The sequence below is a fragment of the Emys orbicularis genome, chromosome 16 (assembly GCF_028017835.1).
Source record: "Emys orbicularis isolate rEmyOrb1 chromosome 16, rEmyOrb1.hap1, whole genome shotgun sequence".
Lineage (NCBI taxonomy): Eukaryota > Metazoa > Chordata > Testudines > Emydidae > Emys > Emys orbicularis.
In genome coordinates, this window is record NC_088698.1 from 29,586,004 (window position 1) to 29,602,257 (window position 16,254).

Genomic DNA, 16,254 nt, shown 5'->3' on the forward strand with positions numbered 1-16,254 from the left:
CCTAATACCCTGCTCGCTCCAGTTCCTGATCTCTGGTTTTAACCCTTGGCTCTGGCTCCTCACTACGGACTCTGACTCAACCACCTGGCTCTGGTATCCAGTTCCTGATCTCCAGTTTTGATCCTGACTCTGGCAACTGACTACGGCTCTGACTCCAGCCACTAGGCCTGCTGCCCACGCCGGACACTAGGCTACAGCACCCTCGTCCTGGTCAGCTGACAAGTACCTTACGGAACCAGGGCTTCAGTGCCCACAAAACAGATGATAAAACCACTGCTCAAGAAAAGGGAACAGCCCAGTGTAATGGGTTCATCTTTTTGCTATACAAAGAGAGGGGAACGCAAAGCAGGTTTAGTCAAATTAGTAAAGTGGAAAGAATAGACATTTCTTCTCACAAGAAGGCTGAAAACATGGATGGCATTTCAAAAGAACCTCATACGGCTCAGCAGATTTTCCTCAAAGGCCCTAGACTAAAGGACACTGTGCTGAATATTATGATGTTCATAGCTGACTATTTTCTAGTTCAGTGAGTGACAATTACAAGAGAATTACAGACATTTAAATGGGGACATGGCACTCATATGTTCCAGTTCAACTTCTTCCATCATAAGTGGGGTGGAAATCTGGTTTTACTCAGTGGTTTACACAATGGCCCACACTCTAATGCCGAGGGGGAGTCCCCCACTTCCCCGCTTGCACTATTAGTCTGTCACCGTGCACAACACAAGCAAATGCAAGAAAGTATTTCGATAAGTGATTTAATCAATAACCTGCATTCTTGTGAGGATGCTGCAGACTCCGCTGGCCTTGTGGACTGTTTCCCTGTTGTAAGAAAAGCGCTGCTCCTTTCACCATGAAAAAGCTCTCACTTAAGCTGGAAAACAAAAGACACAGGAAATCAACCCAAAGAAAACATCAGCAAAACACTCTCAGGGTCAGGATACATTTAGATGGAAAGTCCCAAGCTTCAGACATTACAGGGTATAACGTCTGACATTACAACCCAGCAACTGCACTGCTTAAAAACTTGGGAGTTACATCTGGAGGGTATGTCATTTTTCAACCGGATTACAATGCTTGGTCACTACAAGAGTTATTTGCATGAGCTCTTACAGAGCTGGAAGTAAATTTCCATGTAATTATACAACATCATTTGATTATGAAACTCTACAAATTAAAAACAGCAATTGTAAGAACTCTGCCACTAAGATGGTATGGTACTATGTAAAGTGCTGAGCCAATCATTATTTCCACGGCACACATTTCTTAGGAATGAAAAAGAAAAAAAAACAAACAAGAAACTGAAATTATACACCATTTTTTTAAGTTACAAGAGGGCTAAAAAAAAAATCCTTTCTAAATGAAAACTGTACAAGTCAAACAAAACTGCTTGGAAACATCACCAATAAAGAATGGCTTTTTTGCTTCCTGTGAACCTGACCCTGCAGTCCTCGTGCGTGTAAAGCTTCCGCTGACAGCAGGCCAGGCCCCAATATGTGCAAAGATGCGAGTGTATTTCCCCAAGATTGAGAGGAACGTGGATCTGAGAACATAACTAACAAAATCAGTAGTTACAGTAAGAGTCAGCTCAAGTCTAATTACACGTTATCAGGATGTACTGGTGAGCATTTGCCATTTGTGTCAGTGTCCATTTCTAAAGTTAGCATTTCCCACAACACTGAAAATCAGTATCTACCAAGCTTTTTTTTGGTTACCGCAGTTACCGCTTACATTGCATTTCTTCTAAAGAGCGAGACATCTAGTAATGATCTTTACAAGGCAGGTCCTTCATTTTAGACCCAAATTTGCCTCCATCTCATACCATAGAACCTGAGGTTCTCATCTTTCTTTATTATTGTCCATTGTCTACTAAGCTAAAACACTGCATTATGAGACTGGGACTGGAGGAAATTATTTATGCTACAGAAATCAACCCCACTCAGGTCAAAGCTCCCTGCACTATCTGCCCTATTTTTTTCCTTGGCCTCATTTTGGGTCTTTGTCCCTGGGGAGGAGCTCACACTCTACTGCTCAATTCTAAGCGAGGACTTCCAAGTGAAAGACATGGAATTATGGCATTCCGCTTCTTCCCTCTCTGGGAACCCCTTCTTTCCAGGTGCATGGGGGCTGCCCAGACTAGTTCAATCAGGTTTAAATCTTCATTTTTGATTGGTTTGAAAGTTGGCGAAAATTCTGTCACTTAAGGTTTCCAAGGTTATGTTTCTCAGAGCAGTAAGTGAGATCCTTACGGCATGGTTATACTCTGAAAAGTGACCGAAGTCAGCATTTCTACATTTACTCTCTCACAGTGACTCCGTATCACACTCGTTCAGTTTACTAGTAAAACAAAGTTTTTCCTAACTGCTAGCCATACAAATTGTGCCTGGGATCTGAAACTCAAGCTGTGATCTTTCTGACTTGTACACCACCAGGAAGAGATTCTGCAATCGGAATTTAGTTAATTCCATTCATCATGTGTGCATCACAGAAGAATCCAGCTCTCTCTCCCATAACTGCACTGGTTCTGCTGCACTAATGGGAGAGTAAAGCAGTAAAAAGGGTAGAGAGTTATAGAAGAATAGCATCACTAACATGAACAGCTCTGACTTTGAATACGTTCTGGGAGCAGATCTGCTGAGTAACGTACCACCTTTATAGTCATGCTTCTGACTGTAACTCATCCTCCTCCAGTTGTACATAAGAGGAAAGAACAGTTAAAATAACCTACAGCTAAATACTTAGCAGTGGCCCTGTCTCGAGAAACTTGGGAAATAGTCTCCGAATCAAATTCCTTTACATTTCCCTTTGGAAAATGGGAAATGTACACAGTACAATATAATTTACCCCTAATCAAACAATGACTGTGAAATCTCTATTTGAGACAAACATAAACTGATGAAGACAGGACTCTATCCCCACATTAGTAACTATAGCTCTGGGTGGGTCATCTTTGTCTGATATTTCCCTCTGCTGTAGTGATGGCAGTCAATCCATCTCTTACAATAAAGAGGAGAATTTCCAGTTGCAGGGAAATGAGAATGTTGCATTATCTAATGTTTGTGAGATCATCCTGCATTTCGGGACCAGCGTGAAGTCATAGTAAAAGGGCAATGATTTTTGTGGCCATGTATTCATCTACATGAAAATGAAGGTGGAGAAGTCAAACAACTCATTGAACGCAAGAAATTAAAAAAAAAAAAATCATGCACCTTTCTCGGACAGTGGCCCCAACCTCACAAAAGACAGCTCTCTGAAAAGCAGACAGTACATATTTCCCTACCACTAACTGCTCTCATGTCCCCACATCATCCTTTTCTATAGTGGCTTTCAAATATCCAGCGATCCAATACATCAGCACGTCAAAGCTCCCCTTTGTGAAAGCTCTTATTTTAGGAGTTTTATTAAAATGCGAATGCTGCCCAACGCTATCCCAAAGATACACTCTAAGAACATGGGCTTCCTGCAAAAGAGATTTTTCTGTACTTTCTAACATTTCATGCAACTGTTCCGGAATACAGCTAACAAATGAAAACAAAAGAAAGAAAAAAAAAGAATATTCCAACTCATTTCTACATTGGTTCTTAAAAAGCAGCACATTTTTCAATCATGTTATTTTGATAAAAGCAACAAAACTCGTTTCCGGACCTCAGTTACCATTATCTCTGCAAGACAAAGAGGATTTTTTAGACGTTTCAGTAAAATATATCTTTAAAAAAAACCCACAAAACAAAAAACAATACCCCCCCCCCACTACACAACAAACACTAACCCGCTGAGCCTGAGCAGCCCTGGCAATGCTCTAGTGAGCGACATTTGGTAGCAGAATAAAAACCAGTGGCATGTACATACTAATTTGGACTGGATTTCTTTGAACAGCAGAAGCACTGTGCTGGCCCAAGAGACAGGCAGAAGTCAGTAAAACCAAAAAGATTCATAACCAACTGTTAAACTCACATCCTTTTGCTTCTAAACCCTTTAAAAAAAAAAAAAAAAAAAAAGATAGACCGCACAGTCTGTGAGGAGCAGAGAAATCTCTTGTCCGTTGATGCTACCCAGGAACTGGATGACTTTTAGAGAACACTGTGTCTTCCACTGATAGCCTGGCTTGAAAAAGCACTTGTCCTAACATATCCTGATGAAAGAGGGCCATTCAAAGGGGGGGAAAACAGCTGAAGCTTGTTTAATCACTTCCCTCCTACAGACTTTTTTTTCCCCTTGCACACTCTGGAAGCAACACAGCACATATCAGAAAATGCAAAGCAAAACAGCTGGGCTCCAAATAAACTCCAAATTCATTTGGACATCACTAGATAAAAAGTGCCACATTGACTGATGACTATTTGTTTTTAATAACAATACACTGCATACCAATACAGCAATGTAGCTATAAGTAAAGCATCAATTTAAGTCTTTTCTTGCTTACAGTATGACTACCAAAGTTTGCTTCATTCTTTTACAGGGTGAAGCATGAGTAACTGAGATACTAGTAAAATGAAGCCTTTCAGACAGTTTAGTATTGTTGTTTGTTCGCAGCTGGTCACAACCAAAGTCGCTGAAGAAGGCGTCTTACAAATCCTTGACTAATTGTCCAGGGTTTTTCTACAGGCATGAACCATAATCACATGCTTACATTTAGCAAGTACCACTGAGTTAACCAAAGGAAGAAGATGCTTCTGTACATTTTTTGCCCTGCCTGCCTCGCTCAACTAGGAAACACACCAGGCAGAAAACAACCCCCTTACACACACACACACACACACACACACACACACACACACACACACACACACACACACACACACACACACACACACACACACACACACACACACACACACTCTCTCTCTCTCTCTCTCTCTCTCTCTCACCAATTCTGTCCCTTTCCAAGAGGAGTCACTTCAGACTCCGGACTAAATGCAATGCTCAGAGCCCAAGTGACATTTGAGGGGCAGGGAGGGTTTTGAGGGTGTCAGGAAATTTGGGTTCTATAACCCAGCTCTGTCACTGACCTCCGGCATTTGACCTCAGGAAATTCACTCATCTCTCTGTGCCCCAGCTTCCCGGTCTGTTATTGGGGGATAAGAATATGACCCTATTCACAGAGGTGTGAGGTGACATTCACTAGTGTCTGTAAAATGCATTGAGAGCCCCACCGTGAAGATGCTGCCATGTCATGTATTACAATTGGTAACCTTCTCCGTCAGGAAAGCAGGGGTTCTCCAGCCCTCATGGCAAAGAACCTTGTGACATGGTGGCCCGTATCCTACTCTAAAGTCACAAGAGGTCAAATCCAGGGTAATTCCAGTGAGTTCAAGTCAGCAGAGCTATTCCAGATCTACACCAGAGGGGGAGCCGTATGTGTCCCATTGTTTACAAGCGTGAGGACTTGCAGGTCCAAGTTCTGTAGTTTCTCTGATATTTATGCTACGTTGCCCTCCTTGTACAGGGCCTTTATCCATACATCTCAAAGCATTTTACAAACCTGGTAAAGTAGGATCATCCCCATGTTGCAGGTGGGGAAACTGAGGCACAGAGGGCCAGTTGCTTAAACTACAGAAACAAAGTAACTCGGTACTTTTGCCCCAGTTTCTCCCGACTTACAGTCCTCAGCTCTAATAACTGACCCACACTGCCAGTCACATTTTAAAGAAAAATATTTACTGCTGTTTGAAAAAGTTACTCACAAGGACATGGCTGCAGACACACTGCAATTACATTCCAGTTGTTTAAAGAGACAATTTGTGGTGCTTCTGATCATTTCAAAACCTGTCTCCTATGGCCCCAAATATAAAAAAAGCAGTTTAAATCTTTTAAAAATACCTTGTCTTTGACGTCACGACAAAACGCATGTTACTGAATGGGCGCTCCCAGCTGGAAGCATAGCCCAATTGCATAACGTTCCCTGACATGCTCATTTTGACATCATGCCTCAGGCAGTGGTGCACAGTGGGCACAAAACGTGCATGCTTAGGGTATTTTAGTTCTCTGTTTTCTAATGGGAAAGCTCGCATACTGGTAATGGCTGTGCATTACAGGATACAGCACAACACCGTATCTTCAACTCCCTTCATCTCGGAGTAAATGTCCGCACTCACTAGAGAGGTCATTTCATTCAGGAAGGAGAGGCACCTCCAGGGTAGAAAGCAGCAGCTCCTTAACAGTTTAGGACAGGAAGTAGAAAAACGTATCTAACTGAAACTGCAGGAGGAATTTAAGACGGCAGAACGTAATCACCAGAGTTTACGATTGCCCAGGATATTCTGACTCTTGCTAAAAGTGCCATGGGATCTTTAATGAATGTAATGGTCAGGGACTTCATTTTGAAGACTCACTGCAATAAAGCATATTAGCATCACAGAGCCTCCTGGGGCATGATGAACTGATTATCACTGCATTTGCGGCTGATCACATCTAATGAGTACATTGAGGGCAGCTGGAGTTCAGATTCAGTTACTCAGAATTGTGGTCCAACTAGTCTCTAGAAGAATACTAGAAATTCTGAGTCTCAAACTTTATTTTCCCAATTTCTGAACTATCGCGGCAGACTTCCTTCCACACCTTCTGGCTAAGCATTACCATCCTCCTCCCCACAGAGACTGAATGCTCTGGCCACAGGAAATGGAGAGAGAGGAGCTTTGTTCCACTGGATAGGAAACTGCAGGGGAGAAATCACACATAACTAACCTTCCAGCTCCTTGCTCACCCGGTCAGCAATTCTCTCCCATTGTTCTGGGTCCTGGCTGCAGCACCACTGAAGGAAAGGCGCTCACTGAGCCTCCCTCAAGTTAAGGTCTGTAAATGACGGCTAATTGGCTCTCTTATTTAGGGTGTCAGCTTCCGTGAAGGAGCCTGTATTCTGGATGTCCCTAACAGTTTCAGGGCCTCCTCCCAAATTTGAGCCCAGAGAAACTCCCTGGATGGTCTTTTTCTATTTCAGTAAAACTTTTAATCATGGGCAATGGCTCCTCTATAGCCTCTGGCATGTACCTGTAGCTTGGATAGCCTTTTGCTCCACACAAACTCTGTAACCAGGCCTTCCACGGGCACAAAGCCACGCCTTATTTCCAATGGACTATCTCTTTGTCAAAATCAAGATTCTTAACTGCCTCCTGGTCAATTTTAAGATGTGTACGTGTGCACGTGTGGGATGGGGGTGAAGGACATCAATCCTTTAGTGCTAGCCCACAGCCCAGCAGAGAGGCACACAGCCTTGATCCACTGAACAGACAATTCCCCTAACCACAGCCATTTGAACAAGCATGTGCCCTCCACACGGTCAAAAGCATTTTCAGCAACCATTGATGCTGCAATCACTAGGCTGCTCCTAACCAGCATGGAGAATAATGAGCACTTTCTCCATGTTCTCCAACCGGCTCTGCCCCCCATTGCTCCCCCCCTCCCAGTTACCTGTGGATCAGCCTATCTCATCTAGCAGCGACCATCACGCAGGACCGCCCAGAGGGGGAGCAAATGGGGCAATTTGCCCCGGGCCCCAGAGGGGCCCCCACAAGAGTTTTCAGGGGCCCCCACAAGAGTTTTCGGCAGGTCTTCGGCTGCAGGTCCTTCAGTGCCGCCGGAGCGAAGACCCGGAGCTTCTTCCGCTCCCGGTCTTCGGCGGCAGTTCGGCAGCGGGTCCTTCACTCGCTCCGAGACCCACCGCCGAAGTGCCCCGAAGACCCGGAGCGGAAGGACCCCCGCCACCGAAGACCCCAGGCCCCCTGAATCCTCTGGGCAGCCCTGCCATCACGAGCCTAGAGCTGACGAACACCCCAGAGGACGTCTGCCTCCTCATTCCAAAATACAAATCTCCTTCAGATTTATCTAAAGGAGAGTCTGGCTCCAGGAGAATTAAAAGGTTTCCAACAACAGGAGGACTTTACATGGTGTATTTGACAATATCTGGCCAAACCCAACCTTAGCATTCACCGGTGCAGCTCCTGTTCCCGGCATGGTAGTTGTGCCCCCGTGCGCCAGGGCAGAATTCGCCCCATCATCTTTAGATGAAACAAATACACATTTCTACCAATCCCACCCCCCACTCTGTTACACTTGAGAACACCCCGCAGAATATCAGCGCCCTATCTTCACATGCTCTTCTAGTCACCATTCCCAAGCTGATTAGTTCAAGGGAAATCGGTTTCCAGGCTCCGCTTGCTTTGTAACTATGCCTTTGGCAAAGGAGGCTCCAGCTATCTTTCCTTTTTTGTTCAGTCCAGTCATTGGCTCAGAAAAGCCAAAATATCTCAAGGCAATTCTGCAGCAAAATGTAACGTAGCCCTTTGCTTAGTTTCCCCAGTTGCACTCCTAGAAATGTGAGATACCACCCAGGCCCCCTTCACAGCACATTCACGGGGCTGTTTCCGAATGGCTGAACCATCTCACAAGTTAGTCTCTTACTGAAGTGGCCCATTAGCGAAGCCAGATAAGGAGCAAACTTGCAGCCTTCTTGAAATATTGAAATACAAACAAAATATAAGGGGTGATTCCGGGAAGCAAGCATCAGGAAGATAAACGTGTAGCAATACAGTTCCTGCTTCTTCAGCCAAGAGGACAATTAAAGTGCACTGACTGCTTGCTTTGGCTTGATATGAGATACATCAGCTAACACTTCCTGACCAAGATAGGGGCCTTTGGAAGGGGTTTTATGTGACACAATAGAGCTGGTGGAAAATTAACTTTATAGCTATTCGTTTATGTTCCTGTAAAATCTGTGAAATAGACATTAGAACCCTTTAAAGCAACAGCAGCTTATTTCTCCACTTTTCCTACTTTAACGAAGTGCATCATACATTTAAAGTGTTTATTCGCTCTGCGTAACACATACCATCATCTCAGTCGTACAGAAAGCCTGGCATGCCTCAGCAAATAAAATAAAATAAAATAAAATAAAATGGAGTCTCCTTTATAAAGCTAGTTGATAGCACTGTAGTTCCCACTTCCTGCTTAAACACAATGTGTTATGGACTGACCCAGTACCTAATGATCTGCATTGCCATGCAAAAGACCTGGTTAAATTTCCTGGACCAAAAGAAAAGGGAATGCTCAAGGGACCGATCTCAATCTGTGTTTTATCCTTCACAAGTGAGATTCTACTATAGAAATATGGACACTGCAAGATGTGCTAAAAATCCACCATGGTTTGTTTTCACTCTCCAAATACGGGCACACCTGACCTCCTGTTGTGAACAGTGCACTACAAAGGGCTATTTCCTGCACACAGAAGCACTCTCGATAGAGCTCCCTCCAGAGGACATTCAGAACACTCAGACCTACACTTTGAAGAGTGGACCATAACTTGGATGCCCATCTTGACACATCTAAGGCCTGATTTTCAGAGCCACTGAGCACCCACACTCCCTCTGCAGTCAGTGGGAGCTGCCGGTGCTCAGCACCTCTAAAAACCCCCAGAACCTACATGTCTCAAATCGGGCATCCAGAAACCCAGGCACTTGAAATTCGGGAATATTTTGAAAATATTTTGTCTTTGTGCATTTCATTACCTGCTCCTGCGATGGTAAAGCTCTTCCCATCTCTTTGGCTGAACTAGAGATTGCTAAAGCAAGTCCTACCCACACCGCCTAAGCTGAAGACAAGTTGCTACAATGAAGGGGCCTACGGTGTGAGGGGTGCTCCAAACCAAAGGAAGCCCTGCTCCAGAGAGAACCCCCTCACTTTACTGGAGATACACTCCTACATGCACCAACCTGGCCACAATAGCAAAGGTTCTCTTTCCAAGGGACGGACAATCCTGTACCCCAAGATCCAATGTGTGCGGGGAACAGCAGGGCTTCCCCAGCACCCCCATCAGCAACTCACATCAGAGAATGCAAGAAAATTCCAGCCCTCTGGTGCATTTCAAGTCAAAAAGGGGGCTAGTGAGCAAGAAATCCTGGCAATCTTCACTCTAAATGTTTTTAACACTCCAGCAACAAAAGGAGTTTCTGAGCCTGTATTGTTTGGCTGAAAGGCGTAGGCTGCATTCACAGCACAAGAATGCTAAGAAGCATTTCAGACACTGTAGGCCATTCACAGCGCCAGATACAAACTCTCTTTCAGCACAAAGAGGAAAAAGAAAAATGAAACCAATCATTAAACCCACCAAAGCTTATTCCCCAGCATAAATGGACCTACAGTGACGTGCCTCGAGTCAGTCCAGTGTACCTCGAGATTGCTACATCACGCTTCACATATTCACCCCAAATTGAACCACGGACGCCAGAGCCACTGGAGGGGGAAGTGCAAGGAAACACATGTTTACCACAGTGCTAAAGCGCCCCCATTTGGAGCAAATGAGTGTGTCTCACGCAGTCAGTCTGTCCGTCCATTATAGACACGAAGGAATAGGGGTTACCTTTTCAAAAGCACCTACATCCCATTTTCAAAAATGACTTGGGCACTTAGGAGCCTGACTTCCACTGAGACTTAGGGTACGTCTGCACTTCAATTAGACACCGGCGGCTGGCCCGTGCCAGCCATTCCCGGCTTCAGCGCTGGGGCTCCCTGTGCCGGGTTTCAGCCACGGGGCTCTGTGGCCCCCCTGAAAGGGCTCCGCGGCCCCCAGTTGAGAACCGCTGATCTAGACAATCCCTGACAGGTGTTTGTCTAACCTGCTCTTTAAAATCTCCAATGATGGGGCTGGGGCTAAGGGGCTATTTAACTGTACTGTAGACGTTCAGACTCAGGCAAGAGCGCAGGCTCTAGGACCCTGTGAGGTTGGAGGGTCCCAGAGCTTGACCGTCTACACCACAATTAAACAGCCCCGTGAGCCCCAGTCAGGGTGTCTAACTGCAGTGTAGACATACCCTATCTCCAAGTCAGGGTGTCTAGATGCACTGTAAACACACCCTATGGCCAAGTCAGGGTGTCTAGCTGCACTGTAAACACACCCTATGGCACCTCAATCTCTTCTGAAAATTGGACTTAGGCACTTTTGAAAATTTTACTCTGTGTTTTTAAAATGGCCGGCAAGAAGCTTATGACCCAGCTGAGCACTGTATTATTTCAGGAACATCCTCCTGGCTCCTCCCCACACCCCCAAACCACCACCACCAAATTCTGCCTAGACTGGCTTCCCTAGACCTCCCTGGCAACATACTCCCCTAGCTGCTCCTTCTGTCCCGCCTGTCTCCGGTGTTACCCTCCCAACTCTCCTCTGGACTCTATAGCTGGAGGATGCTCTTCCATGTGTGCTGACACGCTGACCTGGAGCTCTCTGGAAGTTCTTCATCACCTTCTTCTTTGAGGCAGCCTCCCTCCGCTCCTTCGTAAACAAGTGACTCTTGGCAGAGCTCATCCTAACCCAGTGCGTTCAGATACCTTGCAGCTACATGGCACCCTTCACCTGCAGATGGCAACAGGATTCACCCATGTTAATTAGGCCCCATAATCCTGCCAGGAGATGGGGTCACAGCCATTCCACAGAGGAGTCAAGCAAGGCACACTGGCAATTTAGTAAATTTGCCAGCATCATTCAGTGAGTCAGTTACAGAGCAGGGAACTGAACCCAGGAGACACCAGGTCCCTATATTAGTATGCAACACCTTGGCTTGTCTAAGGCCATACATCCGGCACTGCTCCACCAAGCACATTCGGCCCCTCGGGATATCCCCTTGCTGGCCTCCCATTGCCTTCTGCGCCATATTCAGGCTCATCACTCTTGCCTCCAAGACCCTCCACAACTTAGAGTCATAGAATATTAGGGTTGGAAGAGACTTCAGGAGGTCATCTAGTCCAATCCCCCACTCAAAGCAGGACCAACACCAACTAAATCATCACAGCCAGGGCTTTGTCAAGCTGGGCCTTAAAAACCTCTAAGGATGGAGATTCCACCACCTCCCTAGGTAACCCATTCCAGTGCTTCACCACCCTCCTAGTGAAATAGCGTTTCCCAATATCCAGTCTAGACACCCTCCCCCGCTTCTTGAGACCATTGCTTCTTGTTCTGTCATCTGCCACCACTGAGAACAGCCTAGCTCCATCCTCTTTGGAACCCCCCTTCAGGTAGTTGAAGGCTGCTATCAAATCCCCTCTCACTCTTCTCTTCTGCAGACTAAATAACCCCAGTTCCCTCAGCCTCTCCTCGTAAGTCATGTGCCCCAGCCCCCTAATCATTTTCGTTGCCCTCCACTGGACTCTCTCCAATTTGTCCACATCCCTTCTGTAGTGGGGGGACCAAAACTGGACGCAATACTCCAGATGTGGCCTCACCAGTGCTGAATAGAGGGGAATAATCATTTCCCTCGATCTGCTGGCAATGCTCCTACTAATACAGCCCAATATGCCATTGGCCTTCTTGGCAACAAGGACAAACTGTTGACTCATATCCAGCTTCTTGTCCACTGTAATCCCCAGGTCCTTTTATGCAGAACGGCTACTTAGCCAGTCAGTCCCCAGCCTGTAGCGGTGCATGGGATTCTTCCTTCCTAAGTGCAGAACTCTGCACTTGTCCTTGTTGAACCTCATCAGATTTCTTTTGGCCCAATCCCTCAATTTGTCTAGGTCACTCTGGACCCTATCCCTACCGTCCATCATATCTACCTCTCCCCCCAGCTTAGTGTCATCTGCGAACTTGCAGAAGGTGCAATTAATCCCATCATCCAGATCATTAAATAAAAATGTTGAACAAAACCGGCCCCAGGACCAACCCCTGGAGTACTCCACTTGATACCAGCTGCCAACTAGACATTGAGCCGCTGATCACTATCCATCGAGCCTGACAATCTAGCCAGCTTTCTATCCACCTTATAGTCCATTCATCCAGCCCACACTTCTTTAACTTGCTGGCAAGAATACTGTGGGAGACAGCATCAAAAGCTTTGCTAAAGTCAAGATATATCACATCCACTGCTTTCCTCATATCCACAGAGCCAGTTATCTCATCATAGAAGGCAATCAGGTTGGTCAGGCATGACTTGCCCTTGGTGAATCCATGTTGACTGTTCCTGATCACCTTCCTCTCCTCCAACTTCCCTCCTTCCACTTCCTCCACATTCCCAGCACCTCAACAAACTGCACCCCACTTGTGTCCTCCCCCCATACTTGCCTTTATGCTGCACTCTGCCAGGCTTCCACCCCTCAAAACACATTTCTTCCAGGAGGCCAATAGGTAGCGGCATAGTCTTACTGGCCTCACTCTCAGCCTTCCTCCAGACCTCTCCCTGGGTTTGTCATCCCTTCGCACTGTTCTTGTCTTAACTCGCTGGCTGTAAGCTCTCTGGGGCAGGGTCTCTGCCCCCATCTGCACTGTATAGAATGTACATCTATAGCGCTATGTAAGGAAAAAACAATAACCATCCTGCAGGCAGACCTGACTAGGCTCCCTGTCAGCCTCAATGGCACACATTACTCTCCTGCTGCTTTCCAGGAGAACCTCACCCTGAATCGTTCACAGGGAGAAGCGTTGCTGGCCAGGTGCAATGCCAGAATGCTCAGAGGGATTAGAGAAGTGACTCCAAAAATCCAGCTCCCAGCCCCATCAGTGAGCCACGGCTCTGTGCTCCAGCTCTGTCCCTTTTACTCCCAGAGGAGTGGCGAGCGCAGCAAAGTTGGCACAATCAGCTCCTAGCAGGAAGGGGCAGCCTGGGTTGCTCCCCCAGGCAATGAAGAAGCAGCTTTGGTAGGCCCCTCAAGCTAGAATTGTATCTGAATGCAGGGAAGGGAAGGTGGAAAAACCTTTGGGATCCCAAGACAGACACAAAAATAAGCTAGCAGAGCGACTACAAATGGCTAGAGAAGAGAAAATTCTAAGAATCCCCAGTACTTTGGAGGGTGAAAAGCCAAACAAAATTATAGACTGTTTTATAAGAAAAGAAAAACTATGCATTGTGCCCATCCCATTAATAACACAGTTCAAAAAGGCAAGAGGCCCATCACAGCATCAGGCAAGTATGCAACAGACTAGGAACGAATGTTTTTAATTGCAATTACCATTTCTTAGCTTCCCGCTGAAAAATGACATCATTTGTGACACCAGCTGTCTCAGAGTCCAGTGTCAGATATTTTAAAAGTGTCTCTGCTTGCATTAGTGCTCATTAAACAATAATAAACAAGCAGTGCTTTCCTTTTTTTATACATTAACCCTTAAGATGACATTTCACCCTATGGCCACAAGCACCAAAGCATTCATTTGTCTGGCCGTCTGCAAAGCGCCAGCATTCTGGCATGGGTGTGAACACAGAATGGGGAAAGGGGACTCCAGAGTCCCGTGTCCAATGTTTCAGCCACAAGATCATCCTTTCCTAACCATCCAACAATTCAGAATAGACCCGTATGGTTTTGCTTCTTGCAGCTGCCTTAACTGCTACCCACCTGCTTATATTGCTAAGTACATAGGGGCAAAACACCCCCCCCCCCCGGTGCTGTCCCTTGCATGGTATCACAGTCCAGACTGATCTGAAGAGATCCTGGATACAACGTGGCAGCACAGCTATTGGAAGGGGACTATCAGTGAGTTAAACAAAACAAGATGCTGTGGGGCAGCTTTGTAGCCTAGTGCAGACTTTGCTCCCCAATGCACTGGTGGTCTGTAGCGAGCCAGCTAGTCACATGGTGCTGGCTTGCCTCCTCATTTCCAGCTCCAGACTGCATTAAAAGAACTGAAAAAACATTCAATGCTTTCCTAGTGTTTTGCCATGTAAGCAATTGCTATAGATGCTGCGGGGCTGTGTGAGGGGAGGAAGACCACCCAACCAGGAATGGCAGGGGAGGCGTCCATAAGAAAAACTCTGTTACACTGCTCCCTGCTAGAGAACAGTTTGGAACGCTTGGCCTAGCAGATAGTGCTGCGCGCTAGTGCCTCAGAGAGTGAATCTCAGGAATGCAGGAGCGACGTCTGCTCCTCTCTCAGCCAAGCTGCCAGCTTACTGACCAATCTGCCTCCATTCTGTTCCCAAACTCATTATTTTAAACCTTTAAACTATTTTATTCGTCGCCCCAGCTCACCTGCCCTTTGCCGGTGGCTCCTAACATCACACCCCCATAACCACTGGGAAGGGGAAGGTGAGGCTGGGTGGCCGAGCACAGGAAGGTGAATAATAGTTTCCAGGATTAAGAAACAAGCCCACAAATGGAATGAGCAGTGGTCAGCCACCACACAGACAGACAACAGTGCAGAGAGTGACTGAAAACCCCAGCAACACCGGCAGTGCATCTGCCCAGAAAATGCAGAGCTGATGGGTTTTAGAACGATTCCAAAAAAGGCAGCAGAGGCCAGGGCGTATTTAACACATCAGTGATGTGTACAAAATAAACCCAGCAAAACCAGGCAGAGTAACTAAGCAAAAGCCAAAAAGCCTCTCGTCTAGATCATCCCAGGCCAGCACACTCCCTAGTGCAGGGGTTCTCAAACTTTTGTCCTGGTGACCCCTTTCACACAGCAAGCCTCTGAGTGCGACCCCCCTTATAAATTAAAAACACTTTTTAATACATTTAACACCATTATAAATGCTGGAGGAAAAGTGGGGTTTGGGGTGGAGGCTGACAGCTCGTGACCCCCCCCAAGTAATAACCTCATGACCCCCTGAGGAGTCACGACCCCCAGTTTGAGAACCCCAGCCCTAGTGGCTATTTTCTGTCACTCACACAGACTCCTAATCCCACAGCAGGTGCCTTTGCTAGGGATCTTTACAACATGGATTTCTACAGGAAAAAAGCAAAAATGAGCTGCTGTGATTGTAGCAGTTCTGTCAACGTAGGACGGACAGTAAACAGCAACCGTAACAGGGTGTTCTTCTTCCGACTGTATGTGGATGCTCACAACCCTACAAACCAACACTGCTGGAGCGTCTCAAGCTGCCCAACAGCTCTCCTAAAGGGGTACAACCAGGTTTACGGTATCAACTACTCAAAAGGAAAGTTCTTTCCTACCACCACCACCTGAGATCTGCACTATCTATCATTAAAACACTCTAACTTTATCCATCCCCACTCTAATTTCATTCACCACTCAGTCACTCCCTGTGTACCACTGCGCTTATCAGCATACTCGCTTGGACTGGTGCCCCGCACCGTGGCCTCAATCCCGCAAAGGGCTCGAGCACTCCGCATCCCATTGAACAGTACATACAGCGTCTTCAGGATCAAGCCCTATAGGAGAGAATCAGCTACAGGCAGGGCATTGTCTATGAGGTCTCTTTGCCTCTGGAACCAGCCGGCCAATACAAACTGCCCAAATCTGTTCACCTCCTGGGCTTGCTGCAAACACTATTTGTTAAAACTCTGGGGGAAGCCATAGGGTTTGAGTGTCAGGGGTCAGGG

At 46.4% G+C, this 16,254-nt stretch overlaps 1 protein-coding gene across 1 annotated transcript in view; it reads right to left on the reverse strand.

Annotated features, from left to right (window-relative positions):
- Positions 1-16,254, reverse strand: part of SSH1 (slingshot protein phosphatase 1) — a 54,210-nt gene that overhangs the window by 21,510 nt on the left and 16,446 nt on the right. The window contains exon 3 of the mRNA XM_065417874.1: positions 771-874. Coding sequence (XP_065273946.1) covers positions 771-874 — 104 coding nt within the window. The remainder of the gene's footprint in view (positions 1-770; positions 875-16,254) is intronic.